Genomic DNA, 18,802 nt, shown 5'->3' with positions numbered 1-18,802 from the left:
TGCATGGGACTTTAGACACACAACAACAAGCCCCCACTACCCGCAAAGTAACGGACTTGCAGAAAAAAAACAGTCCAGACCGCCAAAGTGATGCTGGACAAGGCACAGGCTGAACAGACGGATCCCTACCTCAGTCTGCTGGAGTACCGGAACACTCCAGATGGCTTCAAGTCACCAGCACAGCTGCTTATGAGTCGGAAGGCTGAGATCCATTCTTCCCACCACAGCGACACACCTGCAACCCCAGGTCGTCTGCCAAAAGTCGGTGAGAGGGAGGCGAGAACAGCGGCAACTCCAGGAGCGCCGGTTCTACAACCGAAACGCCAGGCCGCTGTCAGCATTGCAGGCTGGAGACACTGTACGCTACCAACTGGGAAATGAACAGTGGAAACCTGCAACCATCCTTCAACCTGCAGATACGGACAGATCTTACCACAGCCGCACTGCTGAGGGCCAGACTTTCCGTCGCAACCGCCGTTGCCTCCTGCAGACCAAAGAATGCGAACCACAACACACAGCTGAAGTGTGTGACGGGCTGGACATTCAAACGACCCAGAACTTAGCTGCAGACACCACTGGCTCCGAGGGCTCTGCCATTGAAGGGCAAACACCTTTTGTCATTACCAGGTCTGGGCGCAGAGCCAAGCCGAGAAAAGTGCTGGATTTGTAATTGTAAAGGGTGTAGGCGGTTCGCTGCCCTATAGAAAAAAGAAAAGAAAAAAATCCCGTTACAATGTTAATTGAATTGCAAATGTGAAAAAGTGAAATGCAGTTGAAATGTGTTTGTTCAACATACCTATTACTTACCTGTCACTTACGTGTTCTGCAAGGAGAAAAGGGGCAATGCACTGTTTAGCATATTGTTCAATTGAAACTTTGAAAGGTGAGAGTATTATTATGATTAGTTCTGCATTAGTCGTTGTCATGTACTTTAAGTGATAAAATGTCACAGAATTACTAAACAGTTATTTTCTAATGTTATGTTCTTTCATTACAGAAGAAGGGGGATGTAATATCCTGTGTAGATAGACATAGACTAGGATATAATTGGCTGAGACGACGCCTCATTTGCATACGTCGGGGTTATATGAGGACGCTTGCTGCGTGACTGAAACACACAAGATGGACGCTGCAATAAAGCGTAGTCAGACTTGATATCGTCTCCCGTCAATTTCCTATAAGACCACTGTAAGAGTGACTTATAGCGAAACCACAAAGTATTACAATGTGTTATATGGCTTGTGTTTCCTCTGCGAGTTATTGTATGTTTTTTTAATGTGTAATAAAGAAAAAACATTGGTGGTGGTTGAGGCGACTTTCCCCCCTTCCCTGTGAAGCGCTTTGGTTATTAAGATTAAGCGCTATATAAATGTAAGCTATTAGTAGTAGTAGTAGTAGTAGTAGCGGTAGTAGTATTAGTATTAGCATTAGTATTACGTAAACGGACATTCTGGTCCACTCGCCATTCCAGTTAGCGGCGGTAATGCACCAAAACGTTGTTTGCCAACCACTAATAAACCTAAAAAAGGAGGAAGAAGAAGAAGAAACGGAGGCGGCGGAAGAAGAAGAAGAAGAGGTGGGGGGTAAAAAAGGTGAGTGAGCGCAGCGGGTCCAGTAGCAACAAAAACAGAACTTGTCGATTTCCAGTAGGTTGACTTTTGTTTTGTTTTCCGTTGTTTAATTGAGTTCATCGTCGATTTGAAGTAGTTGAGGCAGGGCGATATTTGTGGTTCGCTTTACTCACGACCGATTAACGAGCTGAGAAATTCTTGCTGAACCGTTGTTAGCTGTTAGCGTTGTCCTTGTTTTAGTTTCATATATGCATTTAGCGACAAAGCGATGGCACGCATATGCTCTTAATCCGGACGTTATTTCAAACTGTTAACACATATTAGCTAAAGAAAACAAACCATCAGAGTCTTGTGCGTATAGATAAACACAGAGATAAGAAAAGCAGTTACAAACGGGGAAAATAAGAAACAAACGTAATGACGATAAGTTCACTTAAAAACTTGAAATATGTCAAACATTCATTGTTTTGATAGATTTTTTTTTGCTTGTTTTGTGAGGAGGGAAAAGTTGACATGTTTTCAGTTTCCTTCAAAAATACTGTAACGTGCATGGATAAGAAGACACGCTGGCCGCTGGCTCGCGGGTCGGACCCTTTAGTCGACTGGTTAACGTTGTCGGGAAATCCGAGTTCGCGTCCCGGCTGTGACGGTCCGGCCGAGCTGCCCCCCGAATTCGCTACATTGGTGTCAGAAGTGGGATGGAGCGACCGTAAGGCCATCGGAAGCGTATGCGCCCTGAGGCGTGAAGGAGCTGATATGCTTAAACGCGGGGACGCGCTTCCCGAAGGAGGGGGGGTAGTGTAACGGCATGGATAAGGAGACACGCTGGCCGCTGGCTCGCGAGTCTGACCCTTTACTTGAGCGGTTAGCGATGTCTCCTGCGGTGCGGGCGATACGGGTTCGCTTCCCGGCCGCGGCAGTTCCTGTGGTAGCGTCGTCCCCCGAGTTCGCTACAATACAAAGAGTTTTTTTTTTCGTTTTAAATTTATATTTGTGAATGTGAAATCTGGCGGGAAGTAAAATTAGATTAATAAGGAAAAATGCATTATCGTCTTTGTCGCTATAATCATAGCAAAGAAATAATAACATTTCTATTGTAAAAAGCAAAATCCTAGAAAGAAAATGTTGTCAACTTTACAAGTAACATCGTTCCACAGCACATGTGTAGTTACAAGACCAGAAGAAATGGGGGCAAGTTTCAGGTTTTAATCCGTAGAAGTCTGTGAATGTTCTCGTTCATCCAGGTCGTGGTTATCCGAAGGAATTGAATCGAGTGCAACTGATTCAATTCCTTTGGGTAATTCATAGAAAAGAGCAACTTAACGTCGATGTCACTCTTTAACTTTGTAAGAAATATTTCGCTGGATTGAAATGAAACATATTTTACATTATTTGTTAGAAGGAACTTTTGTAGTAAGGACCAACTTTTTTTCCAGTCAATATTACTAACAAAATTGCTCCAATAAAATTTTGCTGCAGTAATAGAAACCATGTTGTCCTGAAACAAGACCCTTATTCTGGAGTTCATACCTCTCTTAAAAGAAAAACAAATTTACCTAATGGAGATATAATTGGGTCAGGTGGTGGCGCTAATAAGTGCAGAAAGTGGTCAACATTCCTCAATAACATGTATCTGCCAGATAGGACAGCGTCAAAAACAATAGAAAATTCTTTAGGGGTTATTGGTATATTGTACCTGGTGAGAAATTCTGAGTTGTTGTACAGTAGCCTCTCTTCATTAAATAACTGACTCACAGTTGTTAAACCATTTGTCATAAAATAATGCTTGTCCTTATACATAATATTACAGTTGTTCCTGATATAACATCTCTGCAGAGAGAAATTGTGCTTGTAAATCAGCGCCCATGCCAAAAGAACCTATTGGTGAAAATTGGAAAGTTTAAGTGGAATTTTGTGTATACTGTGGTTACAAAACAGAATGAACTTTACGCCACCTAAATGTGAAAATACTAGACATGACAAGTCTCTTTGTAACCAGTGGTTGAGAACCTTTTTGGGCTTTTCAATAATTGGATTAAAGTTTAAAGTGCTGCTGGATTTCCTATCTTTACTAATTTGGACTCTTAAGATATGTAACAGAGTTTCTCACATGATCTTATGCATGTTTTGAAGAGCTGGGGGCCGGTGACATCACCCCGCCTGTTCATTGGTTTGTTTGCTCTTTGGCTCTAAATGGCGAGTGCCGCCCCAGCCTCTGGCTCTGCGGCCACGGAGAATCCAAACCCCAGCTCCAGCAGCTCAACTGCAACCGACAGTGGAAACCAAGATAGTACCTTTGAGTGTAACATTTGCTTGGACACCTCAAAGGATGCAGTGATCAGCCTTTGTGGACACCTTTTTTGGTAGGCAACATTCATGTATTTTTTTTTATTTTATAAACCTTTGAAATCCATGTGAAAGCAGAGACCACCCTAGTCAAAAATGAGAACTGTATTTGGTTTATATCTACTGGTAGTAAAACTAAAGCCAAAAGCAATTGAGAACAGGTCCAGAAAAGAACAAAGCAAGGTTTTCTACAGACCTTTGATAGCGCAAGACCTGCATTTGATAGCGTTTCTTGCTTCTGGTGTCATATTTCAGCAGCAGATATGTTTTTTGTGCATTGTATGCACACTCTCGCCTACATAATCAAACCAGCAAAATTAACTAAGAATGCTAGAAAATATTTAATATTGGCTTACCTGCCATCATTCAAATAAATTCTACTTCAGCAGTCTCTTTAAAAACACTTAAAGGATGGATTTGTTTTCCTCTTGGCAGATAAGAATCTGTAAAAGTAATATTTTAGAAATGCGAGCCTATTGTAGCGCATGATATCAGATGCTTTTTAACATAGAAATATTTGTAAACCAATTTGCCATTGCTCTGAATCTGACAGTCTGGTTAATTCTACCAACCCACAGGTGACAACCTGTATTACCTTTAGCTAAGTTAGCTACCCCCACAAAGAGAACTCTTCAAAATAAGTCCTGTCTCTTCAAGCCGAATCTGTACCTGAGGCCCTAATAGTACCTGTTATTATTCCTTCTAGTTATTCAGTTAAACCATTCAACACAAAGTTAAATATTTTTGCAAGTTTTCATGGAAATGTTTTCTCATGTATTCTAGTTTGGCAGTGCTTTCTCTCTAGCATGTTAGCTCTTCACTCCTTCTTTGTTAAGGTGTGACTTTAAAGAAATACTTAAATATAAAGATGATGATATATATTTTGCAATTAATCATGTACTTCCCATTTTATGGCTAGATTAATATAATGCTTCTCTAATCAAACTTTTTCCCCCATCCATCACACCAAACTTATCCGGTCAACATTGCTTCTCAATTAGTTGGCCCTGTTTGCATCAGGTAAGTTGATGGGTCTTTGTTTTTCATCTCAGTTGCCATTTTCAAATTTTGTGGACTATCTGCTTTGTCACTGATGCAGATAATGTCACTTCCCTAATGCTTTTTTTATATTTATGAAGTGGTTGGAGACTAGACCAAATAGACAGGTGTGCCCAGTTTGCAAAGCTGGTATCAGCCGAGACAAAGTTATCCCCTTATATGGACGGGGAAGTACAGGCCAGCAGGACCCAAGGTCAGTCGTCCTGTCAGAACTTCAAATTTCTACATGTTATTTGTCAAACTGACTGATATGCATGTCACAGTTGATCAAATGCAATCTGATATCACATACCTATGACTTACAGTAAATGTGTTGCAGCTGAATTTCTGTGAAATCGAAATTACTCGACATAAACAGTTACATGAATGAAGTATGACTGCAGTAATGACATTGTTGAACTTAAGCCTTGAGAGCAAGTCTTGTGTGTATGTGTAATAATTATATACATGTATGTATGTGTTTTTCTCCATATAGAGAGCGAACACCCCCACGACCACAAGGTCAAAGGCCTGAGCCAGAAAATCGTGGTGTAAGTATAACATATCAGCTATGCACTTAAATGCAAGTACCTAACTAGATTTTCCTAAATTATTGCAAAATCAGTTTTCTTCCTACTCACATACTCGCCAATCCCAGAGGACTAATTTTATGTATTTGGATCATCTGTATGCAATGTAAGCTGTTAAGTTGCATTATCCATCCATGATGAAACTATTACACGAGACGATGCAGCTGCAGCATCACTAACTTCAACTTAATTCATTTACAAAATAACCTTTGCCACTGGGATCTATTACTAGATGCTAGAGCATCAGGGTCAGGAACGCCTCTTGAGAAATATAACAAATTACATTCGCCATTGCATCACATGTCACTATTGTGAAATTTATTTTACTGATGCTGTTGAAGGGCTAAACTTTCAAATTCAAAATATAGCTTTCATTCTAAATAAATTTCAGGGGTTTCAAGGATTTGGCTTTGGAGATGGAGGATTTCAAATGTCATTTGGAATTGGGGCCTTCCCATTTGGTATTTTTGCTACTGCCTTTAACATCAATGATGGAAGACCTCCACCAGGTATTTGTTTTATCCTTTTAACCATATAATGCTGTGAGTACAGTGCTTCCTTGTTTCTTCAGTATATCACATAATCTCAACAAATCTGATCTATCCACACAGCTGCCCCTGGGACACCACAACACATGGATGAACAGTTTCTTTCTAGGCTATTCCTCTTCGTCGCTTTGGTGATTATGTTTTGGCTGTTAATTGCATGAATAAACTGTACAGCTGATAAAAGGCCTTTATTAAAGAACAACCCACAAGAAAGATCTGAAAGGCATAGTGATCAAAATGATAATACATTAACACTACTTGCATCTTTTTGTCTGCTTACCTTAAAGTTTTGGTAGTGGCCTAATTAATATGGTTGTTGTCCCCCCCCCCCACGATTCAAGGCCCAGAACGTAACTTTAATGTATTCTCGCCCCTAGCTAAAACGTTGTACCTCAAAGAAATTATGTACTCCCATAAATGCACATGCAGCAAACACTTTAGTGCGACCCATCTTAACCACTCACAAGTGCTGCCACACTCTGCATATGCACTGATCAGCCAAAACATTCAAATCACTGACAGATGACTGAATAACACTATCTCATTACAATGGCACCTGTCAAGGGGTGGGATATATTAGGCTGCAAGTTAAAAGTCAGTTCTTGAAGTTGATGTGTTGGAAGCAGGAAAAATGGGCAAGCATAAAGATCTGAACGACTTTGACAGGGGCAAAATTGTGATGGCTAGATGACTGGGTCAGAGCATCTCCAAAATAGCCGTTCTTGTGGGGTGTTCCCGGTATGCAGTGGTCAGTACATACCAAAAGTGGTCCAAAGAAGGTCAGCCGGTGAACCAGCAACAGGGTCATGGGCACCCAAGGCTCATTGATGCATGTGGGGAGGAAGGCTAGCCCGTCTTGTCCGATCCCACGGAAGCGCTACTGTAACTCAGATTGCTGAAAAAGTTAATGCTGGCTATGCCTGTCCAGGGTGTCTCCCCGCCTGCTGCCCAATGACTGTCGGGATAGGCTCCAGCATCCCTGCAACCCTGAGCAGGATAAGCGGTTTGGATAATGGATGGATGATAGACAGGTGTCAGAACACAGTGCATCACAGTTTGCTGCGTATGGGGCTGCGTAGCCAAACTCTGGCCCCTGTCCACCATCAAAAGCACCTACATGGGCACTTGAGCGTCAGAACTAGACCATGGAGCAATGGAAGAAGGTGGCCAGGTCTGATGAATCACGTTTGCTTTTACATCATGTCAATGGCTGGGTGCATGTGCATCGTTTACCTGGGGAAGAGGTGGCACCAGGATGCACTATGGCAAGAAGGCAAGCCGGTGGAGTCAGTGTGAAGCTCTGGGCAATGTTCTGCGGGGAAACATTGGGTGCTGACATTCGTGTGGATGTTTGACTTTGACACATACCACCTACCTAAACATTGTTGCAGACCAAGTACACCCCTTCATGGCAACGGTATTCCCTGATGGCAGTGGCTTCTTTCAGCAGGATAATGTACCCAGGCACACTGTAAAAACTGTTCAGCAATGGTTTGAGGAGCATGACAAAGAGATCAAGATGTTGCCTTGGCCTCCAAATCCCCGGATCTCAGTCCAGCTGAGCATCTGTGTGATGTGCTGGAAAAAGAAGTCTGATCCATGGAGGCCCCACCGTGCAACGTACAGAACTTAAAGGACCTGCTGCTAACATCTTGGGTGTCAGATAGAGTCCATGCCTCGACAGGTCAGAGCTGTTTTGGTGGCATGAGGGGGACCTACACAATATTAGGCAGGTGGTTTCAATGTTTTGGCTGATCAGTGTATTCATAAAAAGGAATATTAGCTCATCTTCCAGATTGTGAAATTTTTTTATGTCAATGCATTATAACACTGTAGACCTACAGACACATTATAACTCTATAGGCTGTGGTTGCTATTAAATATTAAACCAAATGTTGAAAGCTAACATCTGAATTGCAGTTTGACAAGTTACTAGCAAATACACATTTGATAATACAACCACTTGTCCATTAACGATTAATTTACATCTATGCATTTCCAGGCCTTAAAGTAATGTAATGAGATTTAATTCTATTGCTTCAATGTTTCAATGAATGTGCAGCCACTGCTATCTCCTCATGAGCCACAATCATTGGAGTTCAAGTTGCTTCACTTCATTTTGGAGATTTCTTTGTTTACTCACACACTTCAGCTAACCTAAGTCATATGGAGCATGATGAAAAGATTTACGGTCTCAGGTCATCATTCACAGAGAACCTTATTCACTTTGTTTTATGCGTCCTTGCCTACCAACACGGGGATTCCGGTTCGAATCCCCGCGTTACTTCCGGCTTGGTCGGGCGTCCCTACAGACACAATTGGCCGTGTCTGCGGGTGGGAAGCTGGGTGTGAGTATGTGTCCTGGTCGCTGCACTAGCGCCTCCTCTGGTCGGTCGGGGCGCCTGTTCGGGGGGTGCGGGGATAGCGCGATCCTCCCACGTGCTACGTCCCCCTGGTGAAACTCCTCACTGTCAGGTGTAAAGAAGCGGCTGGCGACTCCACATGTATCGGAGGAGGCATGTGGTAGTCTGCAGCCCTCCCCGGATCGGCAGAGGGGGGTGGAGCAGCGACCGGGACGGCTTGGAAGAGTGGGGTAATTGGCCAGGTGCTGTTGGGGAGAAGAATGGCGAACAATACAAAAAATAGACAAAGAAAAAAATACGGGGGGATGATAGAGAATTTTAGTGATAAAGAATTTAAATTGAAATGTAATTGAAAAAAATGAAGTGTTTTTTTACAAGTGACATTTAAGTCTAGAAAGAACCTCACTTCCCTGCTTGTTTTTCCTGGCAGATCTGTTGAATAATAACGGTAATTGAACACTTTCATTTTGCTGTGATTTTTTCTGTGTACAAATATGCACAAATTTCTTCACATGTCTTTATGTAAATAGTTATGTCATTATTTGAAGGACTACAAATGTGTATAAAAAATGTAACTAATTTATGTAACACTCGAAATTATGCATATTGCCTGTTTGTTTGTTTTTGGTTGTCCAAAAATAGTTGGGACATGAATTCTGTTAGATGAGAAACGCAAGATGAAAGACAGCGTGACGTGCATGAGTAGCTGAATGACATTTAAACAATGGTTCATTTCCTTCACTTCGACTGTCAGTGTAATTAAATGTAAAATACTGTAGAATATTGAAGTTTAAACGTGAATCAGTTGTCTGAAATACTAAACAGTTCAAAATGTGAACTTCAATCTGTTCATGTTCTGTACATACAATCCTGGGGTTCTTGATTAACTGCTGTTAATCGCTTATCTGAAATAAATACCACAAAACACAGTTGATTAACGGTGTAGAAAAATGTAATCTTTTTAATGGACGTTTCTTTAAAGGAGTTGTATAAAACATCAAGAGTCAGGGCGTGAGATAAACAGGGCCTAGTCCTGCTGCGTTTCTGGCGGTTTCTCTTGAGGTCGTGGCAGTGCAGCATTGAACTCTGCTTCATACATGACCTGCTGGATCCTCAGCTTTGTCTCGCATCCTTTTTGTGGGGCAAGTCGCTTCAGAGCAGGGACGAAGCTCAGCAGAAACAGCTCGTCCTCATCGTGTGGTCTGTTGGGAACAAACATGTCGTTTCCTTTGGGCCGCCTCTTTGCGGGAACTGTTGCACTCGAGGAACAGGGCGTTGAAACTCTCTCTCGCTCAATACGGTGTTTCCTCCCAGGCTTGCTGGCGGTCTTTATCTGGGCGCCTGGCATCCTGGTTAAAAGGGCGAGCTGGGCGTCTTGAGACACCAAAGGCCGTTGGTTTATAAAAGCTGCCTGGGACGTGGGTTCAGCTTGACTTACGGGGGGCTTCTTTAGGGCCTGCTGTGCACCGACTGCTTCCGAGGGTGGGGTTTCTCCCGCCGTGGTAACGGGTCCATTGGTCACGTGGTCTTCGTTGTTACCGTTCTCTGCTGCGCAGTTTCTTAATCCTGTGAAGGGTGCAATAACATTTAGAAGATATCTGTATTTCCATCGGCTCGGAGTCACCTCACCCTGCTGTTTGCTCTTCATCTCCATTCGAACTTCCTTCAAATACCTGTCCCTCAGATTCTTCAATTTCCTTTTGCAGACTTCAGCTAAAAAAAAAAATGAAAATTTAAGTATAACTGATGAATAATAACCAAAAAAAAACCCTGTTTTCTACAACTATTCCTTTAAGCATAATGGGGTGTAAGTATCAGATTGACTACAATTTCAAAATTGCAAGAGTCTGCAACTTTTCATTAGTGGGACGTGTATAGGTTACCAGGTTGGATGGATGGATGGCTGGAATGCTGTCCTTTCTTGTTGCATATTAGAGAAAAATAGGCAACAGTTTACATTATGTGCATGTACGTTTTAGTTAATATGTAATAAGGCTCTTATAAGTCCTTATAAAATGCTTATTAGCATGTGCTAAGACACTAAGTGTTAATAGCATCGTATACACGTTTTCGGGCACTAAGTGGCGCATGCGCAATATGCAAACACTTCACACGTCTTGGGTTGTAAGTTCAATCGTCATAAAACGTTGCACGTAGCATCTAAGGACCCTCGTGATTAAGTTATTAAAATAATTTTGATAGTCCATAAAGTGCAAGTTATGACTTATAGGTGCCTTATTAACTAACACTTATTACGTGCACGTAAATGTAAAGCGTCACCCAAAAATACATCAGAAGTATAAGCATATACAATCACCTTACATTGTTTTTGTGCATTGTGTGGCTTAGCCACAAACTATGTAAACTTTACGAGAAAGACTTGATAACCAGAAAAATTACATCCATAAACAGTGATTTTTGTTTACCACTAAGGGCAGGAAGTCTGGCATAAATTGTTGGAAAATATGCAAGCAGTTTTAATCCCACAGACGTGCATTCTCTCCATTATAGTTGATGACTAGGTTTATCTGTGTGCCTGATGACATCTTGGTTTTAAAAGGGGCATGCCCCCTCCTCAATTAGTGTGTATCATTATCAAATTAATGCTCCGTAATATTGAATGTGCTGTCATAATTTTTTGACCTGTAGATAGGCCCACACCACAAATCAGTTCACCTGATATGGGACCCGATTCTTAAAAACTGTGGGTCTTGTCACTGAATCAAAATAAAATGTCCAGCCACAAAGCAGTATATTGACCAGTGTTTCTGGACGCTGCCGTGGAGACTTGCCACAGGACGCCCATAACGCATTCCGTACCGCTGCGGGAAGCGGCTCGCGGCGCGGTCGGACACTCAAAATGCCCGTCAATGAAGCAACGGCGGCGCGCGCGTCTGCGCCGCGAGCTGCGCTGTCCTGCGCCGAACACCACCGCGCGCTTCGGATCACCTGTATCGCGTATGACGTCTAATGACGCAATACACCGGACGCAACGATTTCCGGAAACGCTTGGGTTCACGCTAACATGCCCCGCAGGCGATATTATGAACCCTACATAGCCCTCGCCAAAATCCCGTACCCTGTCCCAAATCTCGCGAACGGACGCCGGATTTCCGCTGCGTTGCTAAGGAAACAATCAACTATCAACTCGGTGCGAAGCAAAGCTAACGTTAGCTGTGCTCTCCTCTGTTCATGATCCTCATTGCTCATTGAAACTTGAGTAGTTTCGATGTCTGATACTTCATTACTTTTACCCAAGTAGCCTATAGCTTTTCAGCAGGCCTTCTTTATACAACACTGTGCACTATACACTATAGGCCTAGGCTAATAGTAGAAAATGTAAACTTTCTGGTAAATGAAGTGAAAGACATGACTAGGATGTTTGTCTTATGATTTAAGTGTTTGCCCTGAAAACGAAATTAAGCAGGAAGTCTAGATTATTTTTGGTTTTGATTAAAAATAATCAAAATATTAAGTTACATAACTTATGAATCGTCTAAAAAATGAACCATGGGGTTGAAATTATGATTGTGAGGGAAAGAATAGCCTTAAGTTGACTAACCTAACAATTTTAGGTTACAAGGTCTGCCTCTGCTCCTTGGATACGTTATTGGTATTATATTAATGTTGATTGTGGATAACTTAGACAGGTTAAATTGTGGGTGTACAGCGTTTCCTTGATGAGCGCTAACCCCATAACAACATATTTTCGCGTTGCTACGGTGGCGCACACGTGACAAAGCCAGAAACGGGATTTTGGCGAGGCCTATGTAGGGTTCATAATATCGCGCCCCGCAGTCGGCTGGACAAGACAACTAACCGGAAACGTGTGTAGGAAAGCTCACTCACACGGGATACTCGTTAATGTGCTGATGCTTCGCCAAGCTCTTGCTCGACTTTCCATGCAACGGAAATCGGACATAGTGTCGTTGTACAGCTCCGGGGGAAAAAAAACACGCGTGACATCAGCTTATCGTCCATCTTTGCCCTGGCGGGGCGCTTGTACCGGGCGGTCGCGGAAGCGGCGACCTTCTCCCGCGTTTTCCGCCCGGTTTCTACGCGAGCTGCCGCGTCTGGGCGCTTGGCCTCTCTGAAGCTACGGGCGTTACGTGTTTTCGTCAGATGGGGGCGCAGTACTATGTGTATTGACGTTCACGCCGGCTTTGCTCCAGCCTGGTGTGTTTCTGTTCTTCTACGGTTATATTTTGGTATGTTTACCTTTATATTAGACAGCAATAGTGAAAGGCAGACAGGAAATGAGACAAAAAAAAGATGTCGCCGGAAGTGTAGTGACGATTGCAATCACTGCACTTCCGGCGACATCTATAAAGACTACTTGAAACCGAATCGGTAAAATGAACAATTATGATAATTGCTAGAGATACACGAATCCTCTTCCTCCCCAATCAACCCCTTGCCTGTAGGAAAATGTCGGCTAAAGTCGGAACATACTCGAAAGACATAAAATGGTTGATTTTGAATCGAGAGGGAATCACGTCTGAAATATTAAACGTTATTTATGCGATTCCAAATTCCGCCGTAGTAAAAATTTCTCGTGTCCTCGCTTCACACAGCGGATCACAGTAAGACATTTGAAAGGTCGAATTGTCTGCAGCTTATCACCCCCCGCCTTTGTTGTCAGGTGTGTTGTATCAACAGATAAGCTATTGTGCTTTCCTCAACAAGCTCAGAGGCAGGGTCGGAGTAAGCTGAAGGTTTATCCTTCTTTCTTTTTCTTTTTTTACTCTCCTGCTTCCCCTAAAACCTCCCGATACTTTGATAAAAAAAATAAAGTAAAATACGACGCAGAAGTTCAAATGTACCAATGCAATGCGCCAAGTGTGGCTCATAGACCAGTGCGCCCCCCCCCCCCACCAATGTAATTACATGGGTATCCCCCTCTACACAATGTTAAAGAATCACCTCATCACCGTTTATCAGTGCCGAGCGATGCACGACACAGTCCAGCCCAGCAGATCCATCTTGCTGAAGGATCATTTCATCTGGATTGATGCATGGTCGAGTGTGTTGCTATCAAGTGTTTCAGAAGTGGCTGACCAAGGCAGCAAGTGGCACGAAATACACCTATATTAAAATTAAACAGTGTATATCCAAGAATGACTCATCGCCTCCCTTTACAGTTTGCAGTTATATCCCACAGATTCTCAAGCGTTAAATGTATATTTAAGATGAGCAAAATTAATTTTGGCACGCTCAATAATCCAGGTAAAGAAAAGCAAAAAAGGCCGAATCAGTTCATCTGGATACAACGTTTATTGAAAGATACGTTTCATCGCTCATCTAAGAGACCTCTTCGGTCTAAACTGACTGCAGGTACCCCCACCCTTACAAACAATACAGTGGCATAACGACTGACACCAACGATCAGTTCCATATGCAAATATGGCTTTGACCATTACTAGAGTTACAATGGCCATGTGTACTATTCACAGAGGATTTGGGAATGGTTGCAATCACAGCATTGTAAGATGGCAACAGATGTACTCTTAGGTACAACAGATGTACTCTAAGACGTACTCGCAGAGCACTGCGTGCGTCACAGTGGTGAAGCTGCCAACAAACTTGTGCTCTGGCAACCATCTGATGGAAAAACTCAACGTGGCAGAAGAAGAACCACCTATGTGGACAGCCTATTTAAGAGACACGGGTGGAGAATGTACAGGAGCTAAAAATGATCATGAAAAAGCGGGACGGTTGGAAATGCCGTGTGGAAGCAGTTATGGGGCGTCCTGACGAACGACCTAGGTGAGGTGAGGTGATAATGGTGCCGAACAAACAGTTATTTTTTTCTTCTCAAGTGGAACATTAGTTAGGGAATGGATCTATACACAAAATACTGGCTGTCAAGATCAATGAGCACCCTTTTTAATTTATTGTAGATACTTGTACCAGCAGCAAAAGGGAAAATTGAGAAGATAAAATGTTTTTCATATAACACATACTGACATTTCCATTGCATTAATGAGTATGTGGAGATATGTTCCACTGCTAAAGTCATGAACCTGAAGTCATAAGTACTTCTAGATAGTGTGGGGCTCAATATGCTTCATTCTTAAAAGTATCGGAAAGGAAATAACACAGTCAAAGTGGGCGGCACGGTGATGCAGTGGTTAGCATGGTCCACTCATAGCAAGAAGGTCCGGGTTCAAACCCTAGGGTTGTCCAACCTTGGGGGTCATCCCAGGTCGTCCTCTGTTGGCATGTTCTCCCCGTGTCTGTGTGAGTTTCCTCTAGGCAGAGGTGGAAAACTCTACTTCAGAAAGTAAAAGTACTAACCATGTATTTTCTCCACCCATGCTCTAAACCAGCTGATTCTAATAAGCACAACACTTCAGCCAGGTAGGAGAACTAATTAGTGAAATCAGCTGGTGTAGTCCATGGGTGGAGCAAATACATGGTTAGTACTTCTACTTTCTGAAGCGGAGTTTTCCACCTCTACCTCCGGGTGCGCCGGTTTCCTCCCACAGTCCAAAGACATGAAGGTCAGGTGAATCGGCCGTGCTAAATTGTTCCTTGGTATGAATGTGTGTGTGCGTGTGTGTGTGTGCGTGTGTGTGTGTGTGTGTGTGTGTGTGTGTGTGTGTGTGTGTGCCATGTTCTTCTATCCTAATGGGGACCAAATGTGCCCATTAGTATAGAAAAACCAAAAACCACCTAACTTGTGGGGCCATTTTATGGGGCCCCACAAGTAAAAGGGTCTATTTTAGGGTTAGGACTTGGTTTTAGGGTTAGGGTTAGAATTAGGGTTAGGTTAAGGTTAGGCATGTAGTTTGTGTGGTTAAGGTTAAGGGCTAGGAAATGAATGTAGTCAATGAGGGGGCCCCACAAGTATAGTTTTGCGAGTGTGTGTGTGTGTATGTGTGTGTTGGCCCTGTGATGGATGGACTGGCAGCCTGTCCAGGGTGTCTCCCTGCCTGCCGCCCAGTGACCGCTGGGATAGGCTCCAGCATCCCCGCGACCCTGCTTGGGATAAGCGGCTTGGATAATGGATGGATGGATGGACAGTCAAAGTAGCCCCTGTAACAATCAAGCAAGCGGATTGTTCATGTGTGGAAATGGTATTCAAGGATTTACATTTTTGTACCAAATATTGCACTTTCAACAACAAAAATTGCTCTTTATCATGCTAATCCTCTGTAATGAATTTTGAACCATTTGAACCGATGTGGATGTGATACCACTCCTTCTATTGAGACCCACAATAACTTCAGATAGCAATCTCAAATGCCCGGCAAACTATACATCAACAATCTGGTTGCTATTAAATCCAAATGAAAAGGATGGGATGGGTGTTTATTGTTATCTGTTTTCGAAAGGCCTTATAAGAGGGGCTTAAGACAGATTGTGGAAATCCATTAATTCTCTGGAGGAAAAAAAAAAGGGGGGGGGTGTATCGCCTTCTATGAAATAACAGGATTTGTTGGAGAATGAATATCATCTGCAATAGCTTTAGCTTAGCATTGCAGGTTGTCAGAAAAGTCGGACTGAAAGACTGCATCACTCAGATAACATGCATCACGCATGATTATAAATAAATCTAAAATTTTCTCTTTTTTTCTAAGTTGTTTTCAAAATTTAGCAATACAAGCACCTCTATGGCTTTCTCTCTTATAATTTCAAATTTACACTTAAAGGTGGACAGAAATGGGGCTAAGCATCATGTGTCCTAAAAGCATGTATACATGATTTTTACCAGTCAGTGTGACCTAATCTTATTTAATTTGGTGAATATCTTTCTAATTTGCACTTGATAATTTGTTGATAAAACCCAACAGAAAAGTGGCGTTAAGAAATGAATTGCAGAAGTAATCCTCAAGTATATATACACACAAGTCTTCGGCCACACCAAAAGTGTTCGTCTATAAACCCAGGTTCCTAATACCAGACAATCTCCTTTCCTCTAAAACCACAACAATAAGGATCTTAGGAGCTCCCCACTTCTCATTTTATGCAGTGAAATCTGATTTCTTTGGTAGAAAGAAATGAAGCAAGATTAGTTGAATCTGCCGTCCTCCCTAACCTCTTCACAAAACTGCCCAGATTAGCTTGGAATTAAGTTTCAACCATTTTATGTGTCTGGTCCACAGGGGGGATTATGGTTTTACTTCTTTTTTTCTTTTTTTCCCCCTCCTCTGACTTCACTATAAGGGCCAGACACAGTGCTGCAGAGAGGAGAAAAGGAGAGGAGAAGCAGACCCTCAACCATCAAAACACACTGTGTCCTACCAGCAAAGAAGTTGGGGTAACTACTGCTTATAGCACCCTGGGATTTTTTATTTTTGGGGGGAATATGGATGGAATGATTAAAATGGAGAAACAGAAGTTCCAGTTCACTATTGAAAATATACTGAACAAATTTCCCAACAGTCAAGAGGATGGCCGGCCGTGTGGAGCAAGTGCTGCTGGACTAAAGGGGATGATGGCGAGTGGATCGGGGTGCGCCGCTGGAGGCCCGGCAGAAGCAATGCACCACACCTGCTTGTGCTGCTGCTACTGTTCACACTGTGGAGAAGTGTTCCAGACGGAGTTCTTCCATGAAAGTAAGATTTTACACCTTTGTGCCACGCTGGATACGATTTATATGCACGATATAATTGTTAGCTGTGAGATGGCTCGAAATAGAGTGATTTCAGACACACGTCTCATTGCCTATTTTGAAACGGGATCTCTCTCACACAGCATGCCAGCATGGATGGTCTGCAGGCCCATTCTCAGATCCTTGTAGGCTGGGAGACGTTCGCAGAGAGGAGCAGCCAGTTGGTCAGGTCCAGAGGCGCACCAGGCGACACCGCACTATTTTCACGGAGGAGCAGTTGGACGCTCTGGAGGAGCTCTTTCTTCAGAACCAGTATCCGGATGTGAACACCAGGGAGAAGCTAGCACAGCATACTCACTTAAGAGAAGAAAGAGTAGAGGTAAAGACTGTCCTTGTACCGTGGTTGTGTTTTTATATATACATATACTGTGCTATATAGCAATACCACTTTTAAGCAAGTTATGAAAGGATATCTCCATGGTTATAGTAACAATAGAGGTGTTTAAGAGCCATAAGTTGCTGTGAGTATACTGCTACCAGAGTTGGTATGGTTGGGGTGGTAGATGTTGAACCATCCATCCATCCATCCATTATCCAAACCGCAAGCAAAATAAATCGTAGCCCAGTCTTTTCAAGGGGATTAAGGTTAAAAGGACTTGACCCTACTTCCGGCTTGGTCGGGCGTCCCTACAGACACAATTGGCCGTGTCTGTGGGTGGGAAGCCGGATGGGGGTATGTGTCCTGGTCCCTGCACTAGCGCCTCCTCTGGTCAGCCAAGGAGCCTGTTTGGAGGAGGAGAAAGCATGATCCTCCCACGCGCTACGTCCCCCTGGTGAAACTCCTCACTGTCAGGTGAAATATGCGGCTGGCGACTCCACATGTGTTGGAAGAGGCATGTGGTAGTCTGCAGCCCTCCCCGGATCGGTAGAGGGGGTGGAGCAGTGTCCGGGACGACTCGGAAGAGTGGGGGGGAGAAAAAGCCCCCCCCCACCCCCACCCCCCAAAAAAGGACTTGACCCTTATTAACGATGCGTTCTAGATGATATACAATATTGAAGCAGGGATAAAAAAAAAACTAAAAAATCCGCGGGTTTTAAATGCACCCCAGTCCAGTCTAGCTTAATTTTTTGTAATCATAACCTTTAAAATTGACAATTTATTAAGCAGCATTGTTACTGAACCCAGTTTGTGTGTGAAAATGTCAGTGCAAGGAGGTACAGACCTGACATTCTTCCCATGAGAGGAATACCACCTCATATTACTCTCTGTCGGCGACAGGTATGGTTTAAAAACCGAAGAGCAAAGTGGAGGCGCCAAAAACGACAGACATTTGACACGGGAGACATGGACAAATGAAATGTGAAGATTTCAGACCTATGACGGAAGATATTAGTTTGTGTGTGTGTGTGTGTGTGTGTGTGTGTGTGTGTGTGTGCGTGCGTGTGTGTGCGTGTGTGTGTGTGTGTGTGAATGATGCATGCACGTCTGTGTGGCAAACCCATAGTGCCATGCACAATTGTCAAAAATGTGAAGTGTATATTTACTTATTTTTTGCAGTTTTTTTTTCTTCTTCTCGTGTTTGTTTTAATAAACTGATGTGCTCTTCTTAAACATGAACAATAGCGTTGAAGTCATTCCAAGTACAGTTATTTAAGGTGTGGTATGGCATATCACAGATCTGTAAATGACTTGTTTCCGCTTCCTTTGGTTGTAAAAGAAAAAAGAAGAAGATATGTTCTTTGGGAACCGATAAACTTCTTTTGAAATGGTGGGATTACGGATCAGAAT

The 18,802-nt window shown here is 43.0% G+C and overlaps 3 protein-coding genes across 4 annotated transcripts; 2 read left to right on the top strand and 1 right to left on the bottom strand.

Moving 5' to 3' along the window:
* The first annotated feature begins 1,585 nt into the window (after positions 1-1,585).
* On the top strand, positions 1,586-9,393 carry rnf185 (ring finger protein 185). The gene is made up of 7 exons (XM_056290834.1): positions 1,586-1,646; positions 3,705-3,934; positions 4,919-4,937; positions 5,057-5,169; positions 5,452-5,506; positions 5,937-6,054; positions 6,157-9,393. The coding sequence occupies exons 2-7, from the start codon at positions 3,765-3,767 to the stop codon at positions 6,252-6,254; spliced, it is 573 nt and encodes a 190-aa protein (XP_056146809.1). The 5' UTR covers positions 1,586-1,646; positions 3,705-3,764; the 3' UTR covers positions 6,255-9,393.
* Positions 9,394-9,400: 7 nt separating this feature from the next.
* LOC130121884 (uncharacterized) lies at positions 9,401-12,550 on the bottom strand. 2 transcript variants are annotated; one of them, XM_056290833.1, is made up of 2 exons: positions 12,306-12,550; positions 9,401-10,169 (listed from the first exon to the last, which is right to left on the bottom strand). In XM_056290833.1, the coding sequence occupies exons 1-2, from the start codon at positions 12,376-12,378 to the stop codon at positions 9,484-9,486; spliced, it is 759 nt and encodes a 252-aa protein (XP_056146808.1). In that variant the 5' UTR covers positions 12,379-12,550; the 3' UTR covers positions 9,401-9,483. The 2 variants fall into 2 exon arrangements, 1 of the variants encoding a protein (XP_056146808.1); XR_008811102.1 differs by having other exon boundaries at positions 9,883-10,022.
* A 4,081-nt stretch (positions 12,551-16,631) lies between these two features.
* On the top strand, positions 16,632-18,543 carry LOC130121886 (homeobox protein goosecoid-2). Its single transcript, XM_056290835.1, has 4 exons — positions 16,632-16,719; positions 16,845-17,017; positions 17,157-17,392; positions 18,293-18,543. Exons 2-4 carry the CDS (start codon positions 16,894-16,896, stop codon positions 18,368-18,370), a joined length of 438 nt encoding a protein of 145 aa, XP_056146810.1. The 5' UTR covers positions 16,632-16,719; positions 16,845-16,893; the 3' UTR covers positions 18,371-18,543.
* The last annotated feature ends 259 nt before the right edge of the window (positions 18,544-18,802 follow it).

Source organism: Lampris incognitus, chromosome 12 (assembly GCF_029633865.1).
Source record: "Lampris incognitus isolate fLamInc1 chromosome 12, fLamInc1.hap2, whole genome shotgun sequence".
In the NCBI taxonomy this organism is placed as follows: domain Eukaryota; kingdom Metazoa; phylum Chordata; class Actinopteri; order Lampriformes; family Lampridae; genus Lampris; species Lampris incognitus.
This window is presented reverse-complemented; position numbering and strand designations above follow the sequence as displayed.